At 36.2% G+C, this 26,906-nt stretch overlaps 5 protein-coding genes across 7 annotated transcripts; 2 read left to right on the forward strand and 3 right to left on the reverse strand.

Annotated features, from left to right (window-relative positions):
- Positions 1-4,311: 4,311 nt before the first annotated feature.
- LOC130732397 (uncharacterized) lies at positions 4,312-5,117 on the reverse strand. The gene is made up of 2 exons (XM_057584452.1): positions 4,538-5,117; positions 4,312-4,453 (listed from the first exon to the last, which is right to left on the reverse strand). The coding sequence occupies exons 1-2, from the start codon at positions 4,895-4,897 to the stop codon at positions 4,337-4,339; spliced, it is 477 nt and encodes a 158-aa protein (XP_057440435.1). The 5' UTR covers positions 4,898-5,117; the 3' UTR covers positions 4,312-4,336.
- A 468-nt stretch (positions 5,118-5,585) lies between these two features.
- On the reverse strand, positions 5,586-9,042 carry LOC130718020 (protein FAR1-RELATED SEQUENCE 5-like). The gene is made up of 5 exons (XM_057568454.1): positions 8,798-9,042; positions 8,380-8,554; positions 7,119-8,251; positions 5,849-7,028; positions 5,586-5,777 (listed from the first exon to the last, which is right to left on the reverse strand). The coding sequence occupies exons 2-5, from the start codon at positions 8,533-8,535 to the stop codon at positions 5,586-5,588; spliced, it is 2,661 nt and encodes an 886-aa protein (XP_057424437.1). The 5' UTR covers positions 8,536-8,554; positions 8,798-9,042.
- A 199-nt stretch (positions 9,043-9,241) lies between these two features.
- LOC130728961 (chloroplastic group IIB intron splicing facilitator CRS2-B, chloroplastic) lies at positions 9,242-12,763 on the forward strand. Of its 2 annotated transcripts, none has more exons than XM_057580549.1 (9): positions 9,242-9,470; positions 10,337-10,553; positions 10,633-10,717; positions 10,826-10,893; positions 11,069-11,119; positions 11,228-11,301; positions 12,079-12,137; positions 12,222-12,298; positions 12,463-12,763. In XM_057580549.1, exons 2-9 carry the CDS (start codon positions 10,341-10,343, stop codon positions 12,577-12,579), a joined length of 744 nt encoding a protein of 247 aa, XP_057436532.1. In that variant the 5' UTR covers positions 9,242-9,470; positions 10,337-10,340; the 3' UTR covers positions 12,580-12,763. The 2 variants fall into 2 exon arrangements, with proteins under 2 accessions (XP_057436532.1, XP_057436531.1); XM_057580548.1 differs by having other exon boundaries at positions 9,242-9,456.
- A 988-nt stretch (positions 12,764-13,751) lies between these two features.
- On the forward strand, positions 13,752-14,632 carry LOC130732398 (uncharacterized). The gene has a single exon (XM_057584453.1). It carries the CDS (start codon positions 13,794-13,796, stop codon positions 14,394-14,396), a length of 603 nt encoding a protein of 200 aa, XP_057440436.1. The 5' UTR covers positions 13,752-13,793; the 3' UTR covers positions 14,397-14,632.
- Positions 14,633-15,637: 1,005 nt separating this feature from the next.
- On the reverse strand, positions 15,638-21,200 carry LOC130728962 (uncharacterized). Of its 2 annotated transcripts, XM_057580550.1 has the most exons (6): positions 21,029-21,200; positions 20,372-20,912; positions 20,187-20,242; positions 18,155-19,879; positions 16,977-17,088; positions 15,638-16,567 (listed from the first exon to the last, which is right to left on the reverse strand). In XM_057580550.1, exons 2-6 carry the CDS (start codon positions 20,517-20,519, stop codon positions 15,840-15,842), a joined length of 2,769 nt encoding a protein of 922 aa, XP_057436533.1. In that variant the 5' UTR covers positions 20,520-20,912; positions 21,029-21,200; the 3' UTR covers positions 15,638-15,839. The 2 variants fall into 2 exon arrangements, with proteins under 2 accessions (XP_057436533.1, XP_057436534.1); XM_057580551.1 differs by lacking the exon at positions 21,029-21,200 and having other exon boundaries at positions 20,372-21,017.
- Between the last annotated feature and the right edge of the window lie 5,706 nt (positions 21,201-26,906).

The following is a 26,906-nucleotide window of genomic DNA, read 5'->3' on the forward strand; positions in this document are numbered from 1 at the left end:
TGAAAATTTTGTAGAATATATTTAGATATGCGCTGTATGTTCAGTCTCACATTTTTATTTCCACTCATTTCAGGCTTATACCATGGAATTGGAACAAGAAGTTACAAAGTTAAAAGAGGAGAATGAAGAACTTCAGAAAAAGCAGGTACTTTGACTCTGCTGCATGTTACATACATTAGCAGGAAGAGATGTGCGCTTTAATTCATTGGCTTAAGTTCACTTCATTAAATTTTTCCCTAATCGATAGTTATTTGGATACTGCAGGAAGAAATCATGGAAATGCAGAAAAATCAAGTATGGCTCTGGGTTTAGATTCTTTCTTATACTGGGTTGTTTCCTTTCTTCTTTGTTTTCAGACATTGCATGTACTTCAATTGACCTTAACTATGGAAGTCAGGTTTCCCTAGGATTAAGGACCATATTCTTATGCCCCATTTCTTTAACAATTGGTTAAAGATATCATGATTCGTCTTTTAAGCTTTCTAAATGTAGTAACATGATACTTTTTCTTATCCTCACCCGAGAGCAATTTTTGCTGTATAAAATATACTCCAATCCATTGAGGGTTTGACTAATAACTACCCTTTTTCTTTAATATCACATGAAAGGCTTCAGATGTGAAAGAGAAAGCAGCAACCTAAAAGTTAATGCGGCTCATTGATTTTTAATAATAGAATTAGTTCATAGTCCATTTTAAATGCATTAGTAGTAAAAAAAGGAAGGATTTACAGGAAGTTTTGAGCTAAAAGATGGATATTTTTCTGAAATTGCTTCTTCTGTTGTGCTAGAATATCAACTTTCTGCTGCACTTTTATATTGTCAGCGGTTGTTATTCATAGTATTAAATTATAGTCATGTATGTTAAGTGACTGGTTAGAGCACTTGGGAATGAGAAAGGTGTCAGTCTTTGAAGGGTCAACTTGGAGTGGATTCTATTCCATGAACACATTATATTAGTTTTGAATTAGGATTTTATAGTAACTCTTTAGGATTTGTTTGTTTGGACTCTATTACTCTTATCTTACATCTAAAGATTGCTCCTAATCCACTAACTCTTACACATTTTGTTATTTTTAGATTTTGAAATCCTTTTGTTCATCTCACTTAATTTCAACATTGGGTTTTCTTCATATTATTCCTTCTCTGTGTTTTAGTAATACTTCTTTCAGTAGCCTATTTGATGAAGTGAAAATTTTCATGAGATTGATTTTTGAGTGCTGATCATTTTGAAATAGTTGTCATGTCTGTGAATTATATGTGTAAATTTTGTTCTTATACTCATTTATCAAGAGATCTTGAAAATGCCCCTCAAACTTGTGGCTTTTGGGGATCTAGCTAAGAAGAGGAAAGGTCTATCACTCTATAATGCACTCTTATTTTCCCTTTCCTCAATCTTCAATTTTAAAATGTTTCATTTATGCTTGCTCTACATCAAATGTCTCAGAAATCTTAGAAGGAGATCACAACAAAAATGCAGTTTAACAACACATATATCAAATAATACTTTTTAACTAAGCACCAGTTTCTACGTTGTATGTGTACAAGTTCATTTAGGCTTGAGTCATCTTTGGCCATTTGATCTAGGTAAGTTCTTCCATTCTATGTGAAATGCAAAGATGGTAATAGAATTGAAGACATAGCCCAAGATAAGTAGATGTGATGTATACTCCAAAAGTGAATTTACTGCACTCTATTAATTTCAATTTTGTAACGAAGTTATTTGCATTCTACACTGTGTAAATGAGATTATATTCAGATTGAAGAGCCACCATACAACCTCAGCCCAATTTTAAAGAGCATGAACTTGAAAAAAATGCAGTTAAAAGTTTAAGAGATGAAGTTAATGCTATAAAAAATTTGTGGGAACACTGACTCTTTGCTATAAAGAAGTTATTTTTTCTCACTGAAATCTACATTCACGGTAGTTAGTTGACATCAAGTGATCTTTATTAAGAAGCTTTGTGGAGAAAGCTTTGTAAATATATGGAAATCCTTAATTCCAATGGCCATAAGTTAACAACCTGATAAGCTAATTGAGTCTGACAGCTAAGAGTAACAAACCACAATGCCTCTTTAAGTTATCCCTTGCTACTTTTAGCTCCTTTTAAAGAATTAATTTGTACTTTGAAATGATGATAAGTTTGCTCATTTGACTACAAGGCCTTCCTTATTTGTTTTGCTCCGTGGCTGTGTTGATTTTTATGATTTCTTTACCAAGAATTTAATATCTCAACCTTTTCATAATGTCTAAATTATAATAGCAAATTTCGCCGTGCGTTCACGGACAAACAACTATAGCACAAATTATTTTGGGCAATCTTTGCTTACAATGCAAAAATGATCTTCTCCGGGAGGCCATAAAAAACCAACACGCGTAATTGCATTTACTACAGATTAACTCAGTTATTGTTTATTACCCACCATTAAACCGTCCTCTTATATGTTTTGCAGAATTTGAGATTTCGTTAACAAAACTTTTTACTAGTTAATCAATTTTTTACTTCGCATTTCAGACTCTTATATTTCATCTGTTATTTAATATATTTAGAAAAACAACGTATTGATTGACGTTTCAAATACAACAAATCGTCCCCTTATATGTTTTGTAGAATTTGAGATTTCGTTAACCAATCTTTTTATTAGCTAATCAATCGTTTGTTTCGCATTTCAGACTCTTATACTCCATCTTTGTTTATTATAAGTTTAATAATCAACGTATTCATTTACATATAAAATACGACAGACATACACGGGTAAAAAAATACTAGTTAAAAAAAAAACAAAAATTTCTACACAATCCTCTAGTTATATTTTGCTAACACTCTTGTTCCGAGCCCTGGATTTGGCACCCCAGGGCTTAGAAATGCCACCCCACTTAAAAGTGGGGAAATACTATTATGCCCCTCCGTGTTTTATTTCGGAATATCCATTTCCGAAGTCTTTCTGATTTTGAGATTCCGATATGCTTCGGAGGGTAACGTTCCGAAGGCTGTTGTATTAATTCAAAACACGGGCTCGAAAGCTCGCTCATTTCCCATTTCATTCCGAATTTCTTCTTGAACTTCCATTTCCGAAGCCCTCCAAACCTTCACAGCCTTCATCAGAGCTCTCCCTTCATCGCTCTTCATCATCTTCTTCGTCAACTACTGGAAGTAGAATTCCGCCCGCAATAGAGGTAAGGGCCTTCATATCTTCGTCATCTTGTTGTTGCTGTTAGGGTTACGGATTCGAATTGTTGCTCTTGAAATTTTTGGGTGCGGTTTGGTATTTTGTGTATTAGGGTTTTAGTGATTTGTGGATTGTGCGGTATTGTTGAAATTGTTGGGTGCGATTTGTTGGGTGAAATTGTTGGGTGCAGCTTGAACAATTGTGCGGTTTTAGTATCTCATTCTTGAAGATGTCTGATTGAAGCTCTTGTTGATGTTGGTTTACTGTAAATTAACTTCTTCATGTTCATGCAGAGCCAAGGGAGCATGCTTTCTGCCTTGATTGTGCCTTGATTGTGCTAGAAGTGATTCACTGTGCTACCTGTAAGTATTTCTTATCTTCTGATCCTGATCTTCATATAGTAAAACAATGGACACTAGTGGCTTTTGTATGTTTTACTTAAATATGTTGATTTTGGTGCTTAATATGTTGAATGAGATACTCAACCAAGTAAGGCTAATCCAATACTTGATACTCTTAACTAGGACAAACAGCCCTTACTCTACCCTGATAAATGAACACCTCTAATCGTTGTGGCATGCAGATCATATTGGTCCCAACCAATTCCCATAGTGTTTCTATACAGAACTATGAAAACACACTTATGCTCTATCTTTGATAATTTTTTAGTTTAGTTATTTTGGATTGGCTTTTTCATCAGTTAACTTTAGTTAAGTCATATTTAACATTGTGCCAACATGTTTATATTTTACATTCATTTATATTGCCAGAATTAATTCACTTCTGAGGAGAGAAAAGAGAAGTTATCTAAACATGCTATGAGAGTACTAACTTTATGACTTGCTGCTAAAAGCATTGTATATGTTGGTGGAAATGGCAATCACACTTGTCACTACAGATGCTATTATCATAACCAGTGCTATAATTTTATCCCTTCTTGTTGATATACCATATGCATCCCTGTCATTGTAAACAACAAAGAAATCCACAGTCACTTTTATTTTAATTATATATGTGTAAAAAAGATTTCCATACCTTAACTATGTTGGGAAATGTTATGTTCAGGTAACAATTAGATTTTCTAGGAGAAAACACAGCTACCTAAAACCAAAAAAGGAAGAAATAATGTTCAACTTGTCTAAAGAAGTAGAAACAATAGTCAAGTCGGTTAGAAATAATAAACCTTCTGGATAAGCATAACAGATCCAACATTTATGTCCTTCGCGAATTCGCTTTCAGTGAAAACCTTGTGATGGACACTAGCACCGACAGTGCCCGTAGGATCCTGAAACTCAAACCCATATGGCATTGACAGAGGACATTTAAATACCATGACATTGATGAAAAAGAACGCGGAAGATGGAAATACCTTCAGGGTAACTGACACATCGCCGAATCCGTTTGGCGTGCATGATTTGATAACTGCGACGATGAGATCGACCCTTTCTAGATGGTGAGTGATTGAACCCAGAGGAGTTGCAGATCCGCCTAATTGCAGGGCTGAAAGCCAAGCATTGGAGTGAAAATCGGGATCAGTGTCGTGACCGTCTTCGACGACGCGCCTAACAAATTGTTGGGTTGGAATGAGGTGTCCGTCGGTGGTGGAGCTGCGTTGAATCATGGCGGCCTGGACAACACCAGCAGGGCCGGGAATGAGAGGACGAGAACTTGCAGAAGAGTTGCCTCGGAGTTTGCAAGGGCGGATGAAGGTGGGCAAATCTTGTTCCATTTTGATTTTGAAGGTTTCGTTGAAAGAATGAAAGGAGAGGATGAATACAAGAAAGCTTAAATCAAGCAAATTTATAGATGAAGGAGTAATGGGGTTGGTTGTTGTTGGTGGTTGATAGTAATTAGGTTGGCTGTGGTTGGATGAGAGTAATGAGGTTGGTTGTGGTTGGTTGTGGATAGTGATGGAGAGACTTAAAATTAAAATGAGAAAAAAATTAACGTTCGGATCCCCAGATTCCGAAGTTGTTCGGATCCTATAAATCCGAACTGTCTCGGAAACCTAAATGTCGAAGATTGTTTAAACTTGGGGGTGCCAAATTTAAGTATATGACACGGAAATGGAAAGGAGTCGTCCGAAAGATTTCGGACTCTGTAGTTCCGAACTATTGTTTTCGGACTAGAGCCTTCCGAATGGTGAAAACAAATGGGGTGGCATTTTACCTGACTCTAATAATACGGACATTAGCCTTCCGAAGTACTTCGGAAACCAAAGTTCCGAAATTTGCTTAACCAGTTAAAATGACAGTACCAGAAACAATGCAGGCAGAATCACAAGTTCTCATAACCAGCTACATTGCAGGGCAGAAACAGATAAAATGCACATGAGAAATAGTTTAATACTACATCATAATACTTTGAACTTCTAATTAGTTGTACATATGTCATTGCTACAAACATCAATCCTAGTCTCAATCTTCTCCAAGGTCTATAAAGACATTCTCTTGAGGACCACCCGTAGGATCAATCCAAGCATTCAATTCTGCCGTAAATGTAGCCAAACGCGCCGCATACGGGAAGATCCATTGGTCGGTGGGTTCTTTGGCCAAAAACGGCCATTGGGGAGCTATTGTTGGCATAGGATGTCCCGGCTTAAGCTTGAGCTACATTTGAGAGTATAGCAATAAAGTTAGATAAGAACAAAGTGGCTGAGTACAAAGTATACTAATTTAACGTGACAAGCGAGTGTAAGGTACTTCATAAAAGTTATACCTGAACAAAGTGGTTGGTGACGTGACACGGGATGTACTTCCGGTGGGGCGCCTCCTCTCAATGGCAGATAAGTGTAACAACCTTTTAGTGAAATGGAGATGAAGACAACTTGCAACCTCGTAGCAATGAGGTACCCCATCTCCGGTAGAGACATCCACTTGTCTTCCGTTGCAATTGTACCAATCGGAAGGATGAGACGATTTTGTAGAGACTGAACCCTCTCATAACCAAATATGTTGCTATAGTAAGCGGTATTCTCTGAGAGTTCTACAAGCAACTCTTCCCTAATCAAAGGCCAACCGTCTTGACCTATGTCGGGTCTGAACAATGCAGCAACTGATCTATAACCACAATTACCATCTGCAATAACATCTATGACTTTTTCTATATATTGATGGAAGAAAGATGGCAAATCATCCAAGTATATGCTGGTGGAGGACTGCTTGCTCTTCTTAGACTTCTTGCTTCGAGGACAAGAGACTTTGTTAGGTGTTGGCTTGAGGCTATTGTTAACATGTTCCCAATAACAAGGATCACGTTGTAAGGATGGTTTTTGTTGACTAGGTGGTTTACTCTCCATAGCCTTGGACGAGCGCTTGGGCTTTATCTTCACTTGAGGAGGACACAGTGAACTACTAGAAGGACAATAGAGCTCTTTTACCTTCCTCCTTAGCATACTTTGGCCCGCAACATCCAAAGTGTTGAAATAAGCGGTCAAGCCATCAATCTCTGACTTGAGGTCTCCTTGGTTTGAGGCTTGACTCCCAATGGGTACATGGTCCCAACCAAGTATCTTCCAGAAAGTATGGATTGCCTCATACGGAATTCTATCATAACTATGAAGTGCACACGCACAAGGAAGCCCATGGGTAACTTGGAATGCGCATCCACAACCATCACGCATCACTCTGTTCTGTTCATCTTCCATGAGTTGCATGGCCTTTCTGGACACAAATCCCCTGATATTTGTATACATGGGCGACTTGAAACGATGTTCTACAAGGTTGATACTGCGCTCAAATGATGCCTTGATTTCATTGTGTCGTACAGTGGTCAACCTATCCACTGCATCCCACGCGGCGCACAAGTCACCTCTGCCGTCTTTCAGCATCCTCTTCAAGGTTGAGTGTGCACTTTCAGCCCTGCATACAAAAGATCATACTCTATCAATTTCTGGTAATAAAGCAAGACTATGAAATGAAAGATCACAACCAATAAAGTGTGCATTGTACCTGTTACTCGTTGTAGTTCCAAAATGCAACACAGAATTGGTCCACGCACTCACAAATTTCTCCTTGTGCTTTAACCATGTAGTAGAAATGTAGGATATGAAATCTGGGAAGTCCTTACACATGACACACATTTCCTTCCATTCCTCATCAAATTGTTCCACTGTTTCAGCATAAATCAGGCATTTCCAGTTCTCCATCACTGAAAGGGCAAAATCATCCGTGCCAATCAACACTTTGCACTTTGCCTCCACATTCTTGTTTATGTGGAACCGGCATAATAAATTGGTACAATTGGGAAGACATTGCTTAACAGCACTCAGTAAAGCCAAATCTCTGTCAGTCACAATCACTTGAGGTAATCTGGCATCATCGGCAAACTCCCTAACTATGTAGCAAAATGCTATGGAGAAAGTCAACCCCGTAGAAGTGAGACCAACCATTTCAAGCAAGGGGATCTGATATCTGTTTGTCTTGTACGTGCAATCCATGATGACCACATGAGGGAATGTGTTGAAGAGTCTGACCGCATCAGGATGAGCCCAAAAGAGATCCCTAATCTCACTTGAATCAGCTTGTTGCCTTTCAAAGTGAACATACTTGGCTTCTACCAACTTCTTCATCAAATGTTGCATTTCTGTCAATGGTCCCCTCTCCTCTTTTTTAAACCTTTTGTTGCAACTGTAAACTTGAGTGATTGTAGTCAAGTTACTTGGATTGTTTTCCTTCAATGCCGCTAGTATTTGTCTCGGTGGAGTCCAAGTACTAGTCATGGTGCCCACAAGCCCCTTCTCTTCCTCTGTTAGTCGACCAACGTAGGGGTGGCCAACTAGTGATTTAGCTGGTTCATGGTTGTGTTTACCATCCATCACTTTCAGCCACCACATTCTATCACCCTTCGTAGGTCGTCCTTTGAGATTAAACTTACAATCAGTCTTTTGTGATGCGGTCTTTTTGTACTTGAATGTATTCGGGTCCTTGTATGGCCTGTAAATACCATGCTTCGCACACTTAATAGTAACAAATACCTTTCCTCCACTTATAGCATAGTCAGACCTTGCAATCACCAGCACATAACCATTCGTCTTTCCAACATTCTTAGCCCATTGTTCAAGCTCATCACGAGTATCAAATATCTGTTCAATGATAACATATTGCTTTAGAAATAAAACATCCTACCAACCATCACTAATTATTCAATGATCATCACATCATTTTCCAAATACATAGTAGTATGTTCCAACAAAAATTATTCAATGAATACCTGGTCAGTTGTAAATAAATGTGTGGCGTCCACGCTTATACGAGGGGGCACCCACGGAATGATATTGCTAGGAGGCTCAACATTCCCAGAACCGCATGCGGCATCGCATGCGGCATCAACCAGTAAATCTTCTTCATATAGGTACGGTTCAGTCATTCAGCCTGCATGTAACAAACTGCAACTGGTTAACTACTTCGGACATTAGGATTCCGAACTCGTTCCGATACAGACAATCCGAACTCGTTCGGATACAGACAATCCGAACTCGTTCGGATACAGACAATCCGTATCAAGCTCGACAGCATCAGAATACAAGCAAACAATGGTGGTGCAAAACGAACTTCCAACAAACAACAATGAAATGTAACTACAATGATAAGTAAAGCAGGATATGAAGGGGGAGAGAAATGAAACTTACCAGAAGGAACTTGGTAGCAAGGTGGAACTTGGAAGGAGATGGTGGTTGAGGGTGGAGCAAGTGGAACTTGGAAGGAGATGGTGGTGAAGGGGAGGAAAACAAACGTGGAGGAAGAAGAGGAAGAGTGGTGGTGGTGGAGTTTTTTGAATCTGATTGTAATGGGGGGGTGGTGATGGGGTTGGTGGTGGATGAGTAATGGTGATGGAGTTGGTGGTGGAGGAGTAATGGTGCTCAAAAGGTGGCAGTGTGCGACAGGTTTTCGGATTCAACGAATCCGAAGTACTTCGGATTGTACGTTTCCGAATTATGTCTGTCATTTAAGTGTCAGATTCAACAAGGTATTATTCGAAACTTTGGATTCCGAAGTGTTACGGATACCCGGTGTCCGAAAGGGTAGTTCTGGCATTTTTTAAAAAATCTGGGGTGCCATTTCTAAGCCCTGGGGTGCCAAATCCAGAGCTCTCTTGTTCCCCATTGGGTCTGATATTTTTCTCTGCTACGTTTCTTCGTTGGTGGAAGCTGCTGCTGAGTGAAGAAAAACGAGAAATTGAATGTGTCTTCGAAGTGCTAAGCAAAATAGAATTCCCCCGTGTTGAGCAACCAGCAGCATAACTCTGTTTTGGAGTGTTTCATTTCACCACCGATTAACCCCTTCGAAGGTGAGGGAAGCTAGGTTGGTGTCACTTCTTGTTCCCAGTTTCACTTTGTCTTTTGGGTCTTTTCCTATTACTCATGCCGTTTTTCTGTTTTTTTATTATTTGCTCAAACCCCATCACTTTTTTATTTTGAAAATCAAATCTTTGGTCAGGTTTCTGAGTTTCTGCAAATATAATTCACTGGTTGTTTCTGAATTTTGAATAATGATACAAGTTTCTATATACATATTATGTAGGAACTATATATTCTGCTTGATAAATGCTGGAAAGGATGTTGACTATAACTTGTTTGAAGAATTGCCTAGCCTGCCTCTGTTCCACACAGGGAACAACACTTGTGTTGCTAAGCCTATTTTTTCATGCTCACACCGAATATGATTTTTCCTTGCTTTTATATGTTGATACTGGTGTAGTCTCAGAGTTTTTGTAATGAACCAATTATCCTAAAAGCTTAAGTATGTGGGTATAGGACACATGAATGTTTATATATCTAACACGCACCCTTTGGCAAGAGCCCACTTGGGCTTGAAGCGTGCACAATGCAAATGCAAAGACCCACCTACCATGTGTTGAAATTCAACTTTTTAACTCTAGACCACTTAGCCATAGAGGCTCTGATACCATGTCATGAACTAATTATCCCAAAAGCTTAAACCGTTTGGGTAAATGACACATGAATAATTATATATCTGACGGTTTTAGTGGTTTCCATTAAAAGAAATGCAGATAACATTTTGTTCTTTCTAGATTTCCCCTTACTCTTTTGTTAAGAAAAAATACTTGTTAGTGCAAATTTTAAGTGATTGTATGTTTCATTTGCTATGTGGTTGCCAGTGCAATGATAGCCTTTCTCATTGTATGTCCTTTTTTCATTTTTCAACAGATCAATGTTGCATGCAGCATCTGCCCCAAGCCTTTGTTTAAGCTATCCCAGGAACCTTCATTATCCTAGTAACTTAACAAAGCATCCGGCCAAAACAAGATTTTCTGTTCGTTGTTCAGTGCCAGGGACAAAGAATGGAGCTCAAGTGGAATATACTCCATGGCTCGTTGTTGGCTTGGGTAATCCTGGAAGTAAATACCATGGCACAAGGCACAATGTAAATTTTTTACTTATTTGTGGAAGCACTTGAATGCACTTCTATTTCGTAGCAAATCTTATGGTTTTCTCTTTACTAGGTTGGATTTGAAATAATTGATAGCCTTTCTCGAGCAGAAGGGATTCTTATGAACACAATACAGTCAAAGGCCTTGATTGGACTAGGTACATCATCTGCTAGAATTGATTTTATTTATTGTTTTTCCGCTCGCCATCATGACTTCATATTGATGGTTACTGTAATTGACTTATATTCTTCTTTAATCTGTACAGGTTCAATAGGAGACGTACCAGTTTTGCTGGCAAAGCCCCAAACATACATGAACTTCAGTGGAGAAGCAGTTAGTTTTATCATGCATAATGACTAAATTTTCCAAAACACACACATATTAAAACCGTCATGGATGAAGTGTCTGGTTCAATGCTTATTTTGTACACGTTGATTATGGTCCATAATCTGTCACGTTTTGTTACTTTTATGTTCCTGATATTATCTTATTTATAATCTTTATAAAGGTCGGGCCGCTGGCTGCATATTATCGAATACCCTTGCGTCATATTATACTAGTATGTATTTCTTACCTTACTCCTGTTTAAAAATAGTTTGTGACACTGACAGCTTACAAATTTGTCTGAATTTCTTTTGGACTTAAGTTTGTGGGAACTTTAATGTAGGTATATGATGAAACAAGCCTTCCAAATGGTGTTTTAAGGCTTCAACCTAAAGGTGGACATGGGCATCACAATGGGTAATGCTTGTTGCATTTCCCATAAATGGTCATTAAGAAATTTTTTATACAGCAGAACAAAATATGATTTCAAAAGTATGACTTCATAGTTTAGCTATTCCAAACGTTTAACTTTATCAAACTGTGAGACAGTAAACAAACTTTCTATAAACTTATTGGCATAACAGAAATGAATTGAAGATATCCAAAGTTGGTTGGGGTTCTAGGATGCACTATGCATTAATGGTGGCACATAAGATAGAAAGAAAGCCCATTGAAATTTTCTTAACTCTTAATGATGTGGGTGGTTTGTGGGCATAGCTTTATCAATTATCACTTATTGCTTCAACTCCAAAGTAGAATTCTCATGTCTGAACTTTAACTTGATTTGTCTGTTTCGGTAAACAATTTAATCTAACGCTTACAAAAACAAACACTTCTCCATAAGCTAATTGAGAAGCTTACTGAAATAATCTCTTTATATGTTACAAGTAGGTATAAGCGCTTATTCATTATGAGCAACTTATGAAAATAAGTTCAAAATAACTTATTGGCAGGTCATAAGTTATTTCTTTTTTCTCAATTCATTTCTTAAATGTTTTCTTCAGTACATGTTAGTGCTAAAGAAATGTCCCAAATTATTTCATTACTTGTATGATTTTTTGGATAAGACACTAAGACTGCAATCCCAATATAGCATTTCTTGTTTTCATCTTATTTGGGAACTGGTAAAACATTTCTCTGTTGTCATCTTGTACTTGGAAATAATGAACTCTAAAACTGGAGTTGATTTTACAGATTGAAAAACGTGATGGGTCATTTGGATGGTTCTCGTGATTTTCCTCGACTTGCAATCGGTTAGTTACTTGTCTACTGTCATTTTATGAGTTGATATGGTCTGTTAAGTGGTTTCAGAGTTGTATATTTCAAAATTGTGTTAGGAATTGGAAACCCTCCTGGATCTATGGATTCAAGAGCTTTTCTTCTACAGAAGTTCAGTTCAGTGGAACGCCAGCAGGTTATACCTTCTCTTCCTCTTTCAAGCATGAATTGATTTAGTTCTTCAGTAATAATCCTATTATTTGTGACACCAGTTTAGATTTTGTTAAAAATTATGCAGTATGCACCTTTTTTCTTTTTGAATTTTGATGGCAATGCTTTTTTCCTTCTTTCAAATAACAGATTGATGATTCATTGGAGCAAGGAGTTCAAGCTATCAGAACCTTAGTTCTCCATGGGTTTAGCCAGCATGTCAGTAGATTCAATTTAGGGCAAAAATACAAGTACCACAAAGTTTAACTTTAACAGCCAGTTTTTTGGCATAGATGAAAGTCATGGTTACCTTTTTTGTGTATGCTGATAGTTTATCCTCAAAAAATTCCCTGATCTGTGAATTTGTGTAAAGCTCACACATGCAATGGTGCTCATATGGCTATGGCACATAGTCACTTCGTAACACGTAATGAAAACTTCATTTCACTAAGTGAGGTCGGCAATATGTTCAATTGATAAAGTCAGTTTTTCGGCAATATGTTCAATTGATAAAGTCAGTTTTTCGTTGGCCGCCGCAGATTTAACACAGACTTTCTCCTTTATCCGAGCTTAGGATCAGCTATGGAACAGTGTGGTGTCATGACTGGTCTAAATAATGGGTAGAGTGTGAGTGGAGCAGAAACAGAACTGCACAGTACACAGAGCTAAACTATTTTGATACCTTCTAGTTACGGCATTGTCTATGATTCAAGTGCAAAGAACCAATCCTGAAAACAGTTTGGAGATAGAAATTAAAAAGAAAATAATAAAGAAATTCATTAACATGAGAGATGAGTATATTAGGAATTTAGACTTTCATGTGTACTAAATTATTGATAATAGATGAGAGTGAGACACAGACTTTCTCCTTTTTCTTTTATTTAAATTATTTATTCTGATTTAACGAAGAACAATTAGATGTTTTTGTAAAAAAGTTTTGCACTAATAGGACATGTAAAAAAAATTGCAATTTTGGGGTTTTAGCCCTTACCCCAACCCTCTTAGATACGCCACTAGATACAAATATAATAAAATTGAAGACAACAAGGAAAAATAGCAACACATTTTTTAACACATTTTTTCAAACTCTTTTATTAATTAGCTAAATATATGAGTTCACTAAAAATACGAGTCACACTTTTAATTTAATAGAAGAAAACGTAAATTTTAACAAATAAGTAAGGGACTATTGAAAATGGGACTCTTGGTAGAACTCTTCCTTTGACAATTCAGGTTAACAAGCAATTAATTAATGTGGAATCCAAGTTCACTAGAGAACTTTGATTCTTCAATGCTCTAGTGGGACCTTCAGTTCCAATTTAGAACGTTAGATTTAGAATATAGAAAGGCTTCACTCTCTCTCACTCTCACTTACATTTATAAGACCGTTGCAAAATCAAATATTATTTTAATAGTCAAAGTACTGAAAAAGTTTAACAAAACCCCAACAAAAAAGTTACACTACCATAACAGAGCATAGCATGGCCATAGCAGAAGCAGAGCATACTCTGAATCACAACTCTGTTTTTCTCCCTCATAGCCTCACCATGGACATGGAGAGAGGACCCAGATACAAAGCATACTCTGAGTTGAGAGAAAGAAAGCTTCTAATGAAGTACCTCAGAGAGCAAGAACAACAAGAACCTGAAAAACCAAAGCTTATTCCAACCCCACCAAGGAAACAGGTCAAGTTTCAATCTATTTTGGCCCCTGCATCTGCTGGGAGAAAAGGGTCTTCTTCTTCTTCCTCCTCTGTTCTTGCTCAGTCTGTGCCTGATTTCTCTGCAGCCTTGAGGAAGGAGAACAGGAAGCCGCCGGTGAACAACACAGTGATGGAGCTGACACCCCCATCGAAGAGAGGTTGTGGTATTTTGTCCAGTTCAAGAGGGAGTATGTCAGCAAATGGTGGAGAAAAGAGAAGGGGTGGTGGTGGGGTTCTCATGGCAAGGAAGAGCTATGCCAACATTGATGAACTCAAGAGGTTTTGCTCTGCTACTGCCAATGCCATCAATGGTGAGAACAGAGGAGGAAGGAGTGGCAGAGTGGTGGTGAAGAGAACAGTTTTAGGTTGCAGAGAGATTTGAGTTCATTGTTTCATTGCTTGTTCAATTTGAAGTTGTGAGAGGCTTTGTTGTTGATGGTGCCTTCATTGCTCATTCATTTTTCAAATTTTTTTTGAAGTTTCAATTTGCACTTTCTGTCTTGGTGATTGACAATTGTTGAGGGAAACTTGCAGTATTAAGTGTAAAGCTAGTGAGATTTAAGCATTGAACACATGACACTACAATAAGAATAATAGTTTTAATATTCCCCCTGTTAACTTAGAGAGACTTGTTCTTGTTCTTTGTATTTTGAAATAAATAACTTTGAAGTTTCTCTATTAATCAGGACATACTTTGTATAAGAGCATGTCATTTGTCAATTTAGCTCAATAGTTTGTTCAAACTGGTTTTTCAAGCTATTGGATGATGCTAATCAATGCTCTAACAGCACTTAAATGAATTCCAAAATAAAAATGTTTTGTGGAAAAAATACATGGATTGAGTATTGACATCATTTAGCATAATCATTTCCAGTAAAAACTTTTCTTTTTTTAACCATCCCTTTTCAATGGTGTCAGTCCCACCTAATAACTACAATAATTACAATTAATTTCAGTAAACACCATTTCAAAAAAAAAATTCAGTAACACACTACTATTTGTTTACATGTTTTTGACTTTTGAAGTATCCGGTTAATAAGAATTTTAATAAAGACAAAAACAATCTATTTTGTCATAATAGATTATATAATTAATTATTTTCCTACCATGTGTACCTTGGTTTAAGAGTTTTGAAGTGAAAAATGGAAGGGAGAATAAGTAATTTCCTTGTTTGGAAGCTCAAAATTTCGCCAAACCTTTAAATTGTGAGAACTCCACAAAATGAGAGTCTTGAAGGGGTTTTTTTGAGGATTTTCAAAAATTCACGAACACTCAAACAATGAGAGAGCTTCTTATAAGTCTCTTTCTTTCCCTTTCCTCCCCTCCAAAATCAAACTTGCAAACAAAGTCGGTGAGTTTTTAGGGAGGGGATAAGAAAACTTTGAGGGGAAGGGGAGTAGAGGGCAAGAGAGGGAGAAGGGGAGTAAACTCTTCCCTTGTTGGGAGTTTCAAATCCTCCAAACCCCCCCAATTTGGGGGAATTAAAAAAGATAATTGAAAGAGTTTTGGAGGGTTTTTAGAAATACCCCAAACTCTCCTCCCTAGAAATCTCTCAAACAATGGAAGGGCTACTCATAAGCCTCCCCTTCCCCTTTCTCCCCACCAAAATTGAACTCACAAACACACCCAAAAAAGACATTACATTAGATGAAGGGAGTATTACAAAAAGCATTGTCACTGGACTTTATTTGTCCACTAATTCTAGGAGCCCAAAGAAGCCTCCATTAGAAATACCATAATCCCATTTGTACAAAAAATATACTTGATTGTTAGATGAGAACATCTCACCGGATAGATCGGTGGTGAGATGTTACATGACCAAATTTTATAAGGACATAAAGCTATGATTGGAACCAACAAGGTCTTCAACAATTTCACCAACCAAAATTTGAAGTATATCCCCATCTATACCAACACCAGCCTCAAATGCTTCAATATCAAAGTCAGTCCATTTCCCCAAGGAGTGGCTCATCTCCCATTCTATTATTTCATCAGGCATCATCCCAGCCTTGCATTCCCACTTCTTCATCTCCCTCTTAACTTCTTGAGCCAACACATTACCTTTCACGCATAATGGTAGCTTTGTCCATGCCCTGAATCCAGAGTGAAAATATTTGCAGCAATTTGATTCAAGATATTCCACAACACAGTCAAAGAGAAATCCCTTGAGTTTATTTCTTTGTTTAGAATCACCCTTATAAGCCATAAAGCCCTCAAATTCAGTCCACATAGCATCACTTGCCATGGTGTCCAATTCCTCGAGGAGAAACTGAAAAATTAGAAGTTGAGACACTTCACCCTCATTGTGGTCAGTTGCAATTCGAAGCACTAATTCCGCATTCAAGAGAACATCCTTTACATTGTTGACCTTGCTTCTGGGGAATTGTCTCCCAAATGAATGTAGACATTGTAATGCACTAGGAATTTGGCTGAGGATCTCACCTATCATTCCATTGTTAAATGATGTTGCAGAATCTGAAAGTTCAATATCATGATCCCATTGTTCTGGTTGACCATATGAGTAATTCATGGAGTAAGGGTGAAAACCATGCCCTGGAATTAAATCAAGGATAAAGTATCACAGAAGTCAACAAGAGAAGTTGGCCAAAAACAAGAGGGATTAAGGGTGCGTTGGGAGAACAACTTAATTGAACATTAATGCCAATAATCTCATTCATAAGTTAATTTGAGAAGCTTATTGAAATAAGGTCGAAAAAAATTTATAGGAAGGTATAAGCGCTTATTCATAAGCTAATCTAAGCAGTAAGCACTAAGCAGCTTGTGAAAATAAGTTCAAAATAGCTTTTAGGTATGTCAAGTTTACATAAGCTCTCTCAAACACTTGCATAAGCACTTATTGTGCTATAAGATAAGTTCAATTAAGCTCTTCCAAACGAGGTCTAAATCGAACAAAATTATAAATTACTCTTAAATAAATCTTTATTATATAATTCCACTTTACCTGAGCTTTCATCCAGGCTACTGGAAGAAAAGGAAGCTTCCAAAACAGATCCAGGACTGAGTTGATTACCATTGAAAGTGTTTCCTATTAACCTTTCTTGTTTTGCTACACACTGATAAGAAAAGAAACAAACGATAATGAAAGATATACTTGTTAGAATAACAATTTTCCACCAATCACAGAACAAGCTTAAATATACATTATACAGTCAACAAAATCATGCATTACTACACTCAAACCGAGGTACACAAGCTCGAGTTGCTAATTAAATGCACTGGTTTCAAGACAGGAAATAATATATACATGATATACAAATTTGACTATGATTGTTTAGACTTCAGACCATTATTACTAGTTCATCATGCTCATATTTGTCAAACAAATTTGACTCATATATATACATTGATTGTTTAGACCATTATTACTAGTTCATCTTGCTCCAATACTAAACAAGTGTTAGATGGGTAGGCATAAGATATACTCATAGACGAGTGTCATACACATGTGGTGTCAAATACAACTAGAGTATAGGAACAAACAATGTTCAATGTGTGTATGCAGTTGAGCTTCTGTCACACTATCATCTAATCAACCTATCATCTCCTTTTCTAGATATATAATTGTATAATATTTAAAATTCAAAATAGGATTCTGTTAGGACCCTAGAGAAAGAAAGTGAAGAATCGCTATGTATTATTGAAAAACCAAACAAGAAATGGAGAATAGAATAATTCTCCCCAAGGTTATACCCTTCACAAAAGATATCGCCTTTAACTCTCAAACTGTCAAATGTACTGAATGAATCCTCCCTAGTTTCTCCATCCCCTATTTATAATCTTCTCCTGCTAACTAACTATAATAACAGCACCTAACTAATTTTCTCTTCTTGTTACATCCTATCAGTTTCACTGAAATCCATTAAATAAAGCCCCATGATGTAATGTAGTATGAACATTGATAAATAAGTTAGTGCAGTGACAAGATGCCAGATGAAACTTATTTGCAAATATATGTGATTAACAAAGGAAATTGCCATTTATATATGAACAAAGTAACTGCAAATTTTAACGAAAATGAAGAACTGGATATTGCCAATGGATAACTGACAACAAAAGTAAAATTATCAGAGAAAATCTAAATATGGGCGCAATGAGACAATGAAGAAAAAGAGGACTTACATTGTCATTAAACACATGGCCATCATGACAGACCAAATGCTCTGAATTAAGAGCAGATAGCAGCTCTTGAAGAATCACGGAACTTGGTTTTTTAGGTAGAGCACTGGAAGCCAACTCATCATCTTCTTGAGAGGTCAATTCCTTCAATTTTTGTTCTAGAAAGGCACCTAAAGCATCAGCTTTCAAGGGTGAAGAAAGTCTATTGCAATATGCATTTCTCTCATTATTGCAGCTTGTCTCTTCCTTCTCGAGAGGTATTCCTGTCTTTTGCTTCAAGGGGGAATTAAATGTAAATGAAACAACATCATCGATCTTATTGTCAATAACCTTGTTTATTTCTTCTCCCTGACCATCTCTTTTATTCTTGACCTTAAAACTGTTCAAGGAGGAAGGAGGGAAGTCCCTCCTTTTTCCACCTAATGCATCAGAACAAAGATCTTTCTGTTTCAAACCAACAGAAGCCGTGCCTTCAAGTTGTGAGACATTCAGGATCCTTCTTTTCTTCTCTAATGTCCTCTCATGAGACAAGGGACTAAGCTGTCTATTACAAGGTTTTTTCTCTATGTCAAATTTGGAACTATCCAGTTTGGTAGGTGACCTCATCCTTGTTCTACCACTAAGGCTTCTATTCAGAGCAACAAAGTCTTTAGTCCCACTTGCCGACGATGATCCCCTTTTTACTTGCATATTACTACTCATTGTAGACCCCGGTGAATATTTTTCAGTGCTTAACATCTGCTTTTGTGTTTGAATTTTATGTTTTGAAGGAAAAGACGATGCATTATCTTCACAGGACATTGCCATTCTTCTCGTAGCGGGTTCATTCCATGACTGTTGTGCATTATTTTTTCCCTCCTCTTCAGTAGCAAGAGATATGAGCTTTTCCTTACTTCTCAGAAGAACAATATCTCTTTTTTGTCCATGAGAGGGAGTGAACGACTTTTCCTTCTGTGACGATGATACCATAGAGTTAGCAGTGGCAACATCTGAAACAACGGATATAGGAACAGGAACTTCCTGCTTGCATTCAATAACATCAAGCAGATTACCGCAATTTTTGCAAGATGTCTGCCCCATCAAATTTTTGGATCTGCCAGCATCATAACAAGATTGATTTTGCATAACTGTTGACCAATCTTGCGCATCTTTTGTCACAGTGTTCGTCTCATGAGGATACGTGCAAGCAGGATATGTAAGAGAACCTTTCCTAGCCTGCAGTCCAGGTTCCAAAATCCTGGTAGCAGCTCCTATTAACCTTGAGCTTCGAGAAGCACTTTTTCCAGAAGAAATTCTTGGGCTCTTCAAAGGAGAAGCAAGCTTTGGGTGATGATGATGGTGGTGGTTATGTTTTCTTGCTCTTGACAAAACACTTCTAATATGCAAGGCCTCTGCTCCAAACCTAGTCACTGCCCTTCTCTCACACGCTGCCCCGGTTTTCTGAAGCTTCTGAGGCCTTGAATCATGCTTTACAACTCCCATATCTAAATCTACACCTTTCCTATTATGCAACTCACAATTGTTAGCCAAAGACTCCTTCCCATCACCACAACTACCAGAATTCAGAACTGCTTTTGAATTATTGCGCTGAGCAGCTGGAATGTATTCTAGGCCCATCAGCCTAGCTACCAAACTAGGAGCTCGCATATCAGTCTTTTGCTCTACATCTACACCATGACTCCCACCTTTTTTGGCACTTGGGAAACCTTCACTATTCTCATTAGCAATCTACAATTGAAACATAGCCAGAATAACCAACCCAAAAAAAAATGTTAAACACCAAAGAAAACTAAATTATTAAAATAAAAAATGACTTAATACAAGCATTAAAACATTAGTAATGGAGAGATAGGAGGAGCCTAGAGCTGAGCAATCAGCCTCAAACAATTTTCATTTGACGCATATTACAGTATTACACACTACAGGTTTCTCTTAGCTCCCCAATACTACACATTTGATATGAGAATCATTTCTCTTATATTCTCTTTACATCACTCATTCCTAACCAATGTGGGGCTTGAATAACAACACTTACCAAATGTAGCTTGGAATTTGGCATTTTCTCATCTCCCCTGAACTTCTTTGCACGAGCTGATATACACTCAGCAACAAAGATCAAAACAACAAAATCAGTTTCCACAAACCAATCCCTTGTGCCTTTGTGTGTGAATCATAGTTCAAGTAAGATTATACACAAAGAGGATAAAATTGCAAACTAACCAGGAGTGAGAAGTTTCTGAGAGAAGAGCTTTTTCTTGGCGAGTCTCCTCTTCCAATCAATGAGCTGAAGGAAAATCCCAACACAGCCACCAGGCTTTTGCACCTTCTTCTCCGTGATAGCCAAATTCTTCACCGAAGAGTCACTCATTTCTGCAACACACCCCCACAACAAAGACACTCCCAAAAACCAGAAGTGAAAAAACCAGCTTCCTCAACGATTGATTTCTCTCCACATTGCTAAAAGCAAAAGGCCACACCCCACAAAGAAAAATCCAATTTTTCAGCACATGAAGTGTCTCTCTCACTACATAGAAACTTCACATTCCCTCACACAAACTGGGAAAACAAAAAACAAGAAGAAGAAAAAAAAACATCTTTTTCTTCCAGAAATGGTACCCAATTTTCACACCACAGCACCCTAGAAACTCATTCTTTAAGGAAACCAACGTACAATAATGTCATCCACAAAAGACATGGGAACAACCCTGCAAAGTACCTGTGCTACCCACGACAGCACTGAGGTAGAAAGCAACCTGTGATGCTGCAAAACGACGATGGACCCACACAAACCAAACACAAAAAATCAACACCAAACAGAAGCAAAAGATACACTGAGTGGATATATTATAAACACTGCAAAACCAAAACAAACGTTACCAAATCATGTGCATCAAAGCTTTGTTTCTTAGTCCTCTTCCTGTTTTTGTGCTATGTATGTAGTATGTAGTGAGGCGCGTGAGGATAAAGAAGAAGAAGATGAAGAGAGAGCGAGTGAGGGGTGCGTAGGATAATGGAAATGAGACAAAAGGCGCACCCATCGCAAATCCAGGTATTGGTCAACACAAATAATAAATATAATTCTCTACTATAAATGTGTGTGACTGGTGAGTGTGTGGGTAAGTTATATTAGTATGAATATGATTGAAAATTAAGGTAGCGTTTGGTGACTGAATAGAACAGGATAGAGCAGAACGAAACGGGACAGAACAGGATGGAACAAAACAATAATGTCTCGTGTGTTGTGTTTGGTAACTTCAAGTCAATAGAACAGAACATGATATTTTAATTACATATATAACCCTGCATGTTTAATATTTGATTGAGGAAAATAAATTGAACTCAATTAAACATTTTGCATAGAATACATTTGTTATTGCTTACTTCATGAAATAATCACTTATTTCTTTAAAATAATCACTTATATATTATTGAAGTTGTTTCAGTATGCTATTGAAAAAAGCAAAAACCTAATTATCTATTTAAGCTATTTTAAGTGTGTGTTTAGATTAAAAAAATTAATTTTTAACTATAATTTTTATTTTTAGAGATTTTGAGAAAAACATAAGTTGATTCGCGTTTGACTACTCTAATTAAAATCACTTTTTTTTATCTCCTCTCATCTATCATCATATATTTTCATTCTAAGCTAAAGTAACTGTTTCAAATAATATGTTTTCAGCTTCAGCTGAAACAAACACAAAAAGTGATTTTTTGATTAAAAAGTGATTTTTCCTAAATAAGTTGAATCAAACGCACTCTAATTGGCTCGTTTATCATTGCTTACAAAAAGTGATTTTACTTTTGAAAAAATAATTGATTTTATTTTAAGTGATTTTTTAAAAAAAGTAGATTTTCATTTAACTTTGTCTATAAATATAATAAGTGCTTTCAATTTTAGAAGTGGTTTTAAACTGTTTAGATACATAAAATTTCAAATATAAATTAGGGGTATTTTTTGAACTTGCAAAAGTTTTAAGAGAGTGTTCCGTTCCGTTCCCTTCCGTTCCACCCTTTTTTAGGGAACCAAAGTGTCCCGTTCTTGGAGTCTTTTGTCCCGTTTCGTTCCATCTTAAAAACATGACAAACACAGAACGGAACCCATGTGTCCTGTTCCGTTTCGTTCTCACCTGTCTATCAAACGCTACCTAAGTAAAGAGTATAAAATGTCATTAGATTAGAGTTCAAAATGTATAAATATTTTTATTAGATAATTTATTTTAATACATAATACATTTTTACAATATATAAATGTTATTTATAAAACTAGGTATCAATATAAGTATTTCATTTATTTAAATTTTGATAAACCTAATTTCTTAAAAGAAAAATCATTAGAATTATTGAATTTATTATAAATATTGATTAAGTTTAATAATTATACCTTCACAATCACTGTGAATAAGTTTTACAGACAGGTAACTAAAATTCACTTTCTTACTATATTATAATTAAATATAAATAAAATAAAAAACTAATTAAAAATATGAGATTAGGTATATGTATAAAGTTATCTTTTTATAAGTCACGGTAAGATTTGTTTACACTGTCAATGTATTATGTGTTATCTGCACTTGGGAGTGTTGTTGGTGGAGATTGTTGATATTTCAACCTGTTTGTGGGGTATTAGTTTCAGACATGTCCCGCGTGAAGCTAATATGTGTGCTGACAGACTTACTTATTTATGCTTGCGTTGTCAATTTGGTCTTTAAATTTGGTCGTTGTCTCCGACTAAGTTGAGTCTGATGCTTGCCTCAGATCAACGTTGTTGTGCTAGTCGTGTTTAGTTTTTCTTCCTTATTTTTAGTTTTCATCTATTAAAAAATGTTAAGAAATTAACCAAAACTTGTAAATGAAAATAGTAGTAACTCTAGACCAAACATTAAATATGACATTTTTATTGAATTTTTTAATTCCTAACATTTGAGAAAAAGAAACTCTGAAAAAGGAGTCATATTCAACTTTTTATTGAGAAAAAATATTAATGTTATTTAGTAAAATCATGGAGAAATATAAATATAGTTAACTTCCATTTCTTATTTTGTGTACTAGGATTATTTTTTTTTTCATTTACTCATGTGTTATGGGGACAAACAACAGAAAACAAGTTCGATTTTCGGGTAACGTTGTGTCTACGTCTGTCTGCTATTCTGCGCTGTGGGAGCGTCAATTCCCTCGCTTTTCAAATGTTCATGGTTCCATCAACTCACGCGCTCTCAAGGTAGTGTGAGCTGCACTCGCATTATCCTTTAGGGGTGTTTCTGTAATTACGTTCATCTTTTGGCCATTGGAACAGCAAAATCACTGGTGCATTTTACAGCTTGACTGAAAAGGAGATTAACCATCCAAAACTTTTTCCTTTCTTTGTCCTTATTATTATATAATAATTACCCCCTAATTATTACTCCCTCTGTTCCTGATGTTTTGTTGTTTAAGGTTATGCACATTGTTTAAGAGTGCAATTATTGAAATATTTGTTGACATAAACACCCTTATTTAATGTTGAGTTAGAGTTAAGAGAGAGAATGATAGTTATTGGTTAAGAAACTTGTTATGATTTTGATTGGTGAAAATAAAAGGTGGTAGGTGAGAAATGTAATATTAAATGAGGGTAAACATGGAATAAGTTGAGAAAAAATGCATTGAGTTTGTAAAACAACAAAAGTTTTAAAATTTTGACCAAAACTTAAAACAACAAAAGATCAGGAACGGAGGAAGTACTTGTTTGGTTTGAATCAAGAAAACGGTGATAAAAGCATAATGGAGATGGCCCCCATCTTTTGGGTTAAAGATTCACCTTATTGTTTTGGTTTTTTAATTTGTTTAGGCTTAAATATGTTTTTATCCCTCTAAATTTATGATTCTTTGGTTTAGGTTCTTCTATTTTTTTTTTAAAAAAACACTTATAAATGAAAAATAATATTGATATTTCAACCTCTGTCGTCACCTTTCGTCTATTATTTACTAAATCACCCAACCGGCGCTGATGTAGCATGATTTTAGAGGGACTTAAACCAAAAGAACTCTAATTTAGAGGACTTAAATGAAAGAATCATGATTTTAGAGGACTAAGACTCATTTTTACAATGGTTTCAGGTCCATCTAAAATCATGGTTCATTGGTTTAGGTCCCTCTAAAGAACGGAAGGTGATTGTAAGGGTTGAAACCTCAGCATTATTTTTCATTTAGGGGTACTTTTCAAAAAAAAATTAGAGGGGCCCTAAAGAACCCTGAATTCAGAGGGACTAAAAACATATTTAAGCCTTTTTTTTTATCTTGTACATTAACCAAAACATTTTTTCCTATTAAATTATTGTTACGCAAGGCCAAATCACCCATAAGAGTGTAATAGAAGAAGGAAGCAGGTAGGTTGTGGTGGTTCGTCTTGCCTTGAGCCCTTTTTTCATCCGACTTTGATGAGACTTTTTCATCATTGAGCTGCATCGGTGGGACATGCAAAAACACTATGATGCTTAAGTTAGAACGTTGGTAAAAAGTAGAAGATAGAAAATGAAAATACATGCCCCTCACCTTGTTAAACCCCACCTTTTATTGGCTGGATTTTGACAGGAGGTAGGAATGTATGAGGTTGATTATCATATGAGGTACAATAAAGATGGAGGATTGATAGATATATATCCTTACACTTCGTTTAATCATACAAATAAAGGTAGATTGACATATTTTATGAGAGATTCGAACTCCGTCCTCGTACCTTGAACTATTGACGTTGGAATGTGGTAAATCGAGACCAGGGCCGGCCTTGCGCCTATGCAGGCAGATCACAACTCAGGGACTCCAAAAAGAAGGGGCCAAAAAAATCTCATTAAACTTTCCTTAAAAAAAATGTAGTAGTTGCATTCAAGACTAATTCTGTACTTCTGTATTTAAGAGTTTAATTAGCATTCGAACGTGGAAGGTTTCATTGGGTTCTTCTACCTAATTCACTAGATATTATTTGCCCAGGACCTCCAAAATGTCGAGATCGGCCCTGATCGAGACACATTACATTTCAGGTACAAATGACAGTGTCGATGCTGGTTGGAGTTATATTTTTTTCATAAGTAAATGTTAGATGTTAAAAATGTGCGTTGAAAATATCTAAAATAATAGCCCCCTTAACTATGGGCAGATGTCCAGGAAAAGATGCATTGGAGAGTCGAGATATCTGTAATATGTATATTCACCCTCAATTGTAGCAATTAATCTGACCCAATATTTATCCTCAATTCTATAGCAATTATAGTCCAAATATGCCATCAGGAATGTTGTTATTGTATGCTACTACTTTTTTTTTTTTGTATACTATACTATACTCCCTCTGGTTTTATTTATAAATAAAAAAAAATTCACATAGTTTAAGAAATGTAGTTAAACTAGATAAAATGCATTAAATTTGTCTTAAATCAAATAAACTTCCAAAATTACCCTTTGTTATTAGTGTTGGAAAGTGAGAAAGAGAGAATAATTAATGAGACACATTTTACAAGTTAGAATTAATAAGGGCATCATTGGAAAAATTTAGTTAATATAGCTCAAACTTTCATTTGATTCTTATAAAAAGGACCAAGATTTTTCTTCTCTTTCATGCTTATAAATAAGACCAGAGGGAGTACTTGTTAATGCTATGTTTAGTTGTGGTGAGATAGAAGAGAGAGAGATTGAAGAGAGTGAGATAGGGGAGAGATGGAGATAGTACCTTTGTTTAGTATCAAAACACCGTAGACAAGAGAGAGATTGAAGGTGAGTTTTTTTAACCTTTTTCTAGTCTTCGTAAAACGTGAAGAAATTGATGTCGGTTGTTTTTTTTTCTTTTCCTATTATTTGCAGTTAGTGGCAGTTTAAAACCGTCACTATTTGCTTCTGACCCTACCATTTTTTTATCTGACCCCACTTAATTACACTTTTCCTTTAAAAAATGGTTTTTAATCAAATGTAACTTTTTTCTTTCTTTCACTTCATTTCTCTCTCTTTTATCTCTATCATACCAAACAACTTTTTAAATCTACTCAATTTCTCACTTATTTCTTTCTACTCAATTTCTCTCTTCTCTACTCTCTCTTCTCTATCTCTCTCTTCTCTACCAAACCGGGTGTAAGTGAAAAACAAATGTATAGGTTGTGTTCATTGGAAAAGGGTAAAGTTACATGCACGTGAACTTGGATGGAGTAAGCTAGCTCCCGAATATTGGCAAGACAGTAACCAATGTAAAATAATGTGGACATCAACGTTAAAGTGAGAAGATCAGTGGTCACATGAAGTCAGTGAAGAGCGTGAAAGAGAAAGTATGTGAATCTTGACCATTGTTCCTCTTAAAGGTTATTTCAACATACTGAAAGAATTATCTTTCGCGTATACTAAATGACTATATCTTTCATTAGATTGGACTGCCTACAACAGAGCCATAATCAAATCTAATGGATCTTGACATCAGATTTCCCTATTTAGAGGAATCAGCAAGGGTGAAAAGAAATATAAGAATTTATTATAATTTCGGCAGTTGTAAAACTAATTCATCGTTCATGCCCCGTTAATGGTTGATTAATGAATTTTTTCATTCATAAAAGGTGAGAATTAAAATCCAAACAAAATATTTAAGAGATAATGTGTTTAACACTATGCAAGGTTATTGTATATGAACTATGGTGATACTTTATTTTATTTTTTTCCACCGGTGGAGCATCATTAAACACCGTTTGATCTTGAAATTTAGAAATATTTCTTAGATAAGTGGTTAAGATTGAATTAGGGATAAAAG

This window comes from Lotus japonicus, chromosome 1 (assembly GCF_012489685.1).
Source record: "Lotus japonicus ecotype B-129 chromosome 1, LjGifu_v1.2".
NCBI lineage: Eukaryota > Viridiplantae > Streptophyta > Magnoliopsida > Fabales > Fabaceae > Lotus > Lotus japonicus.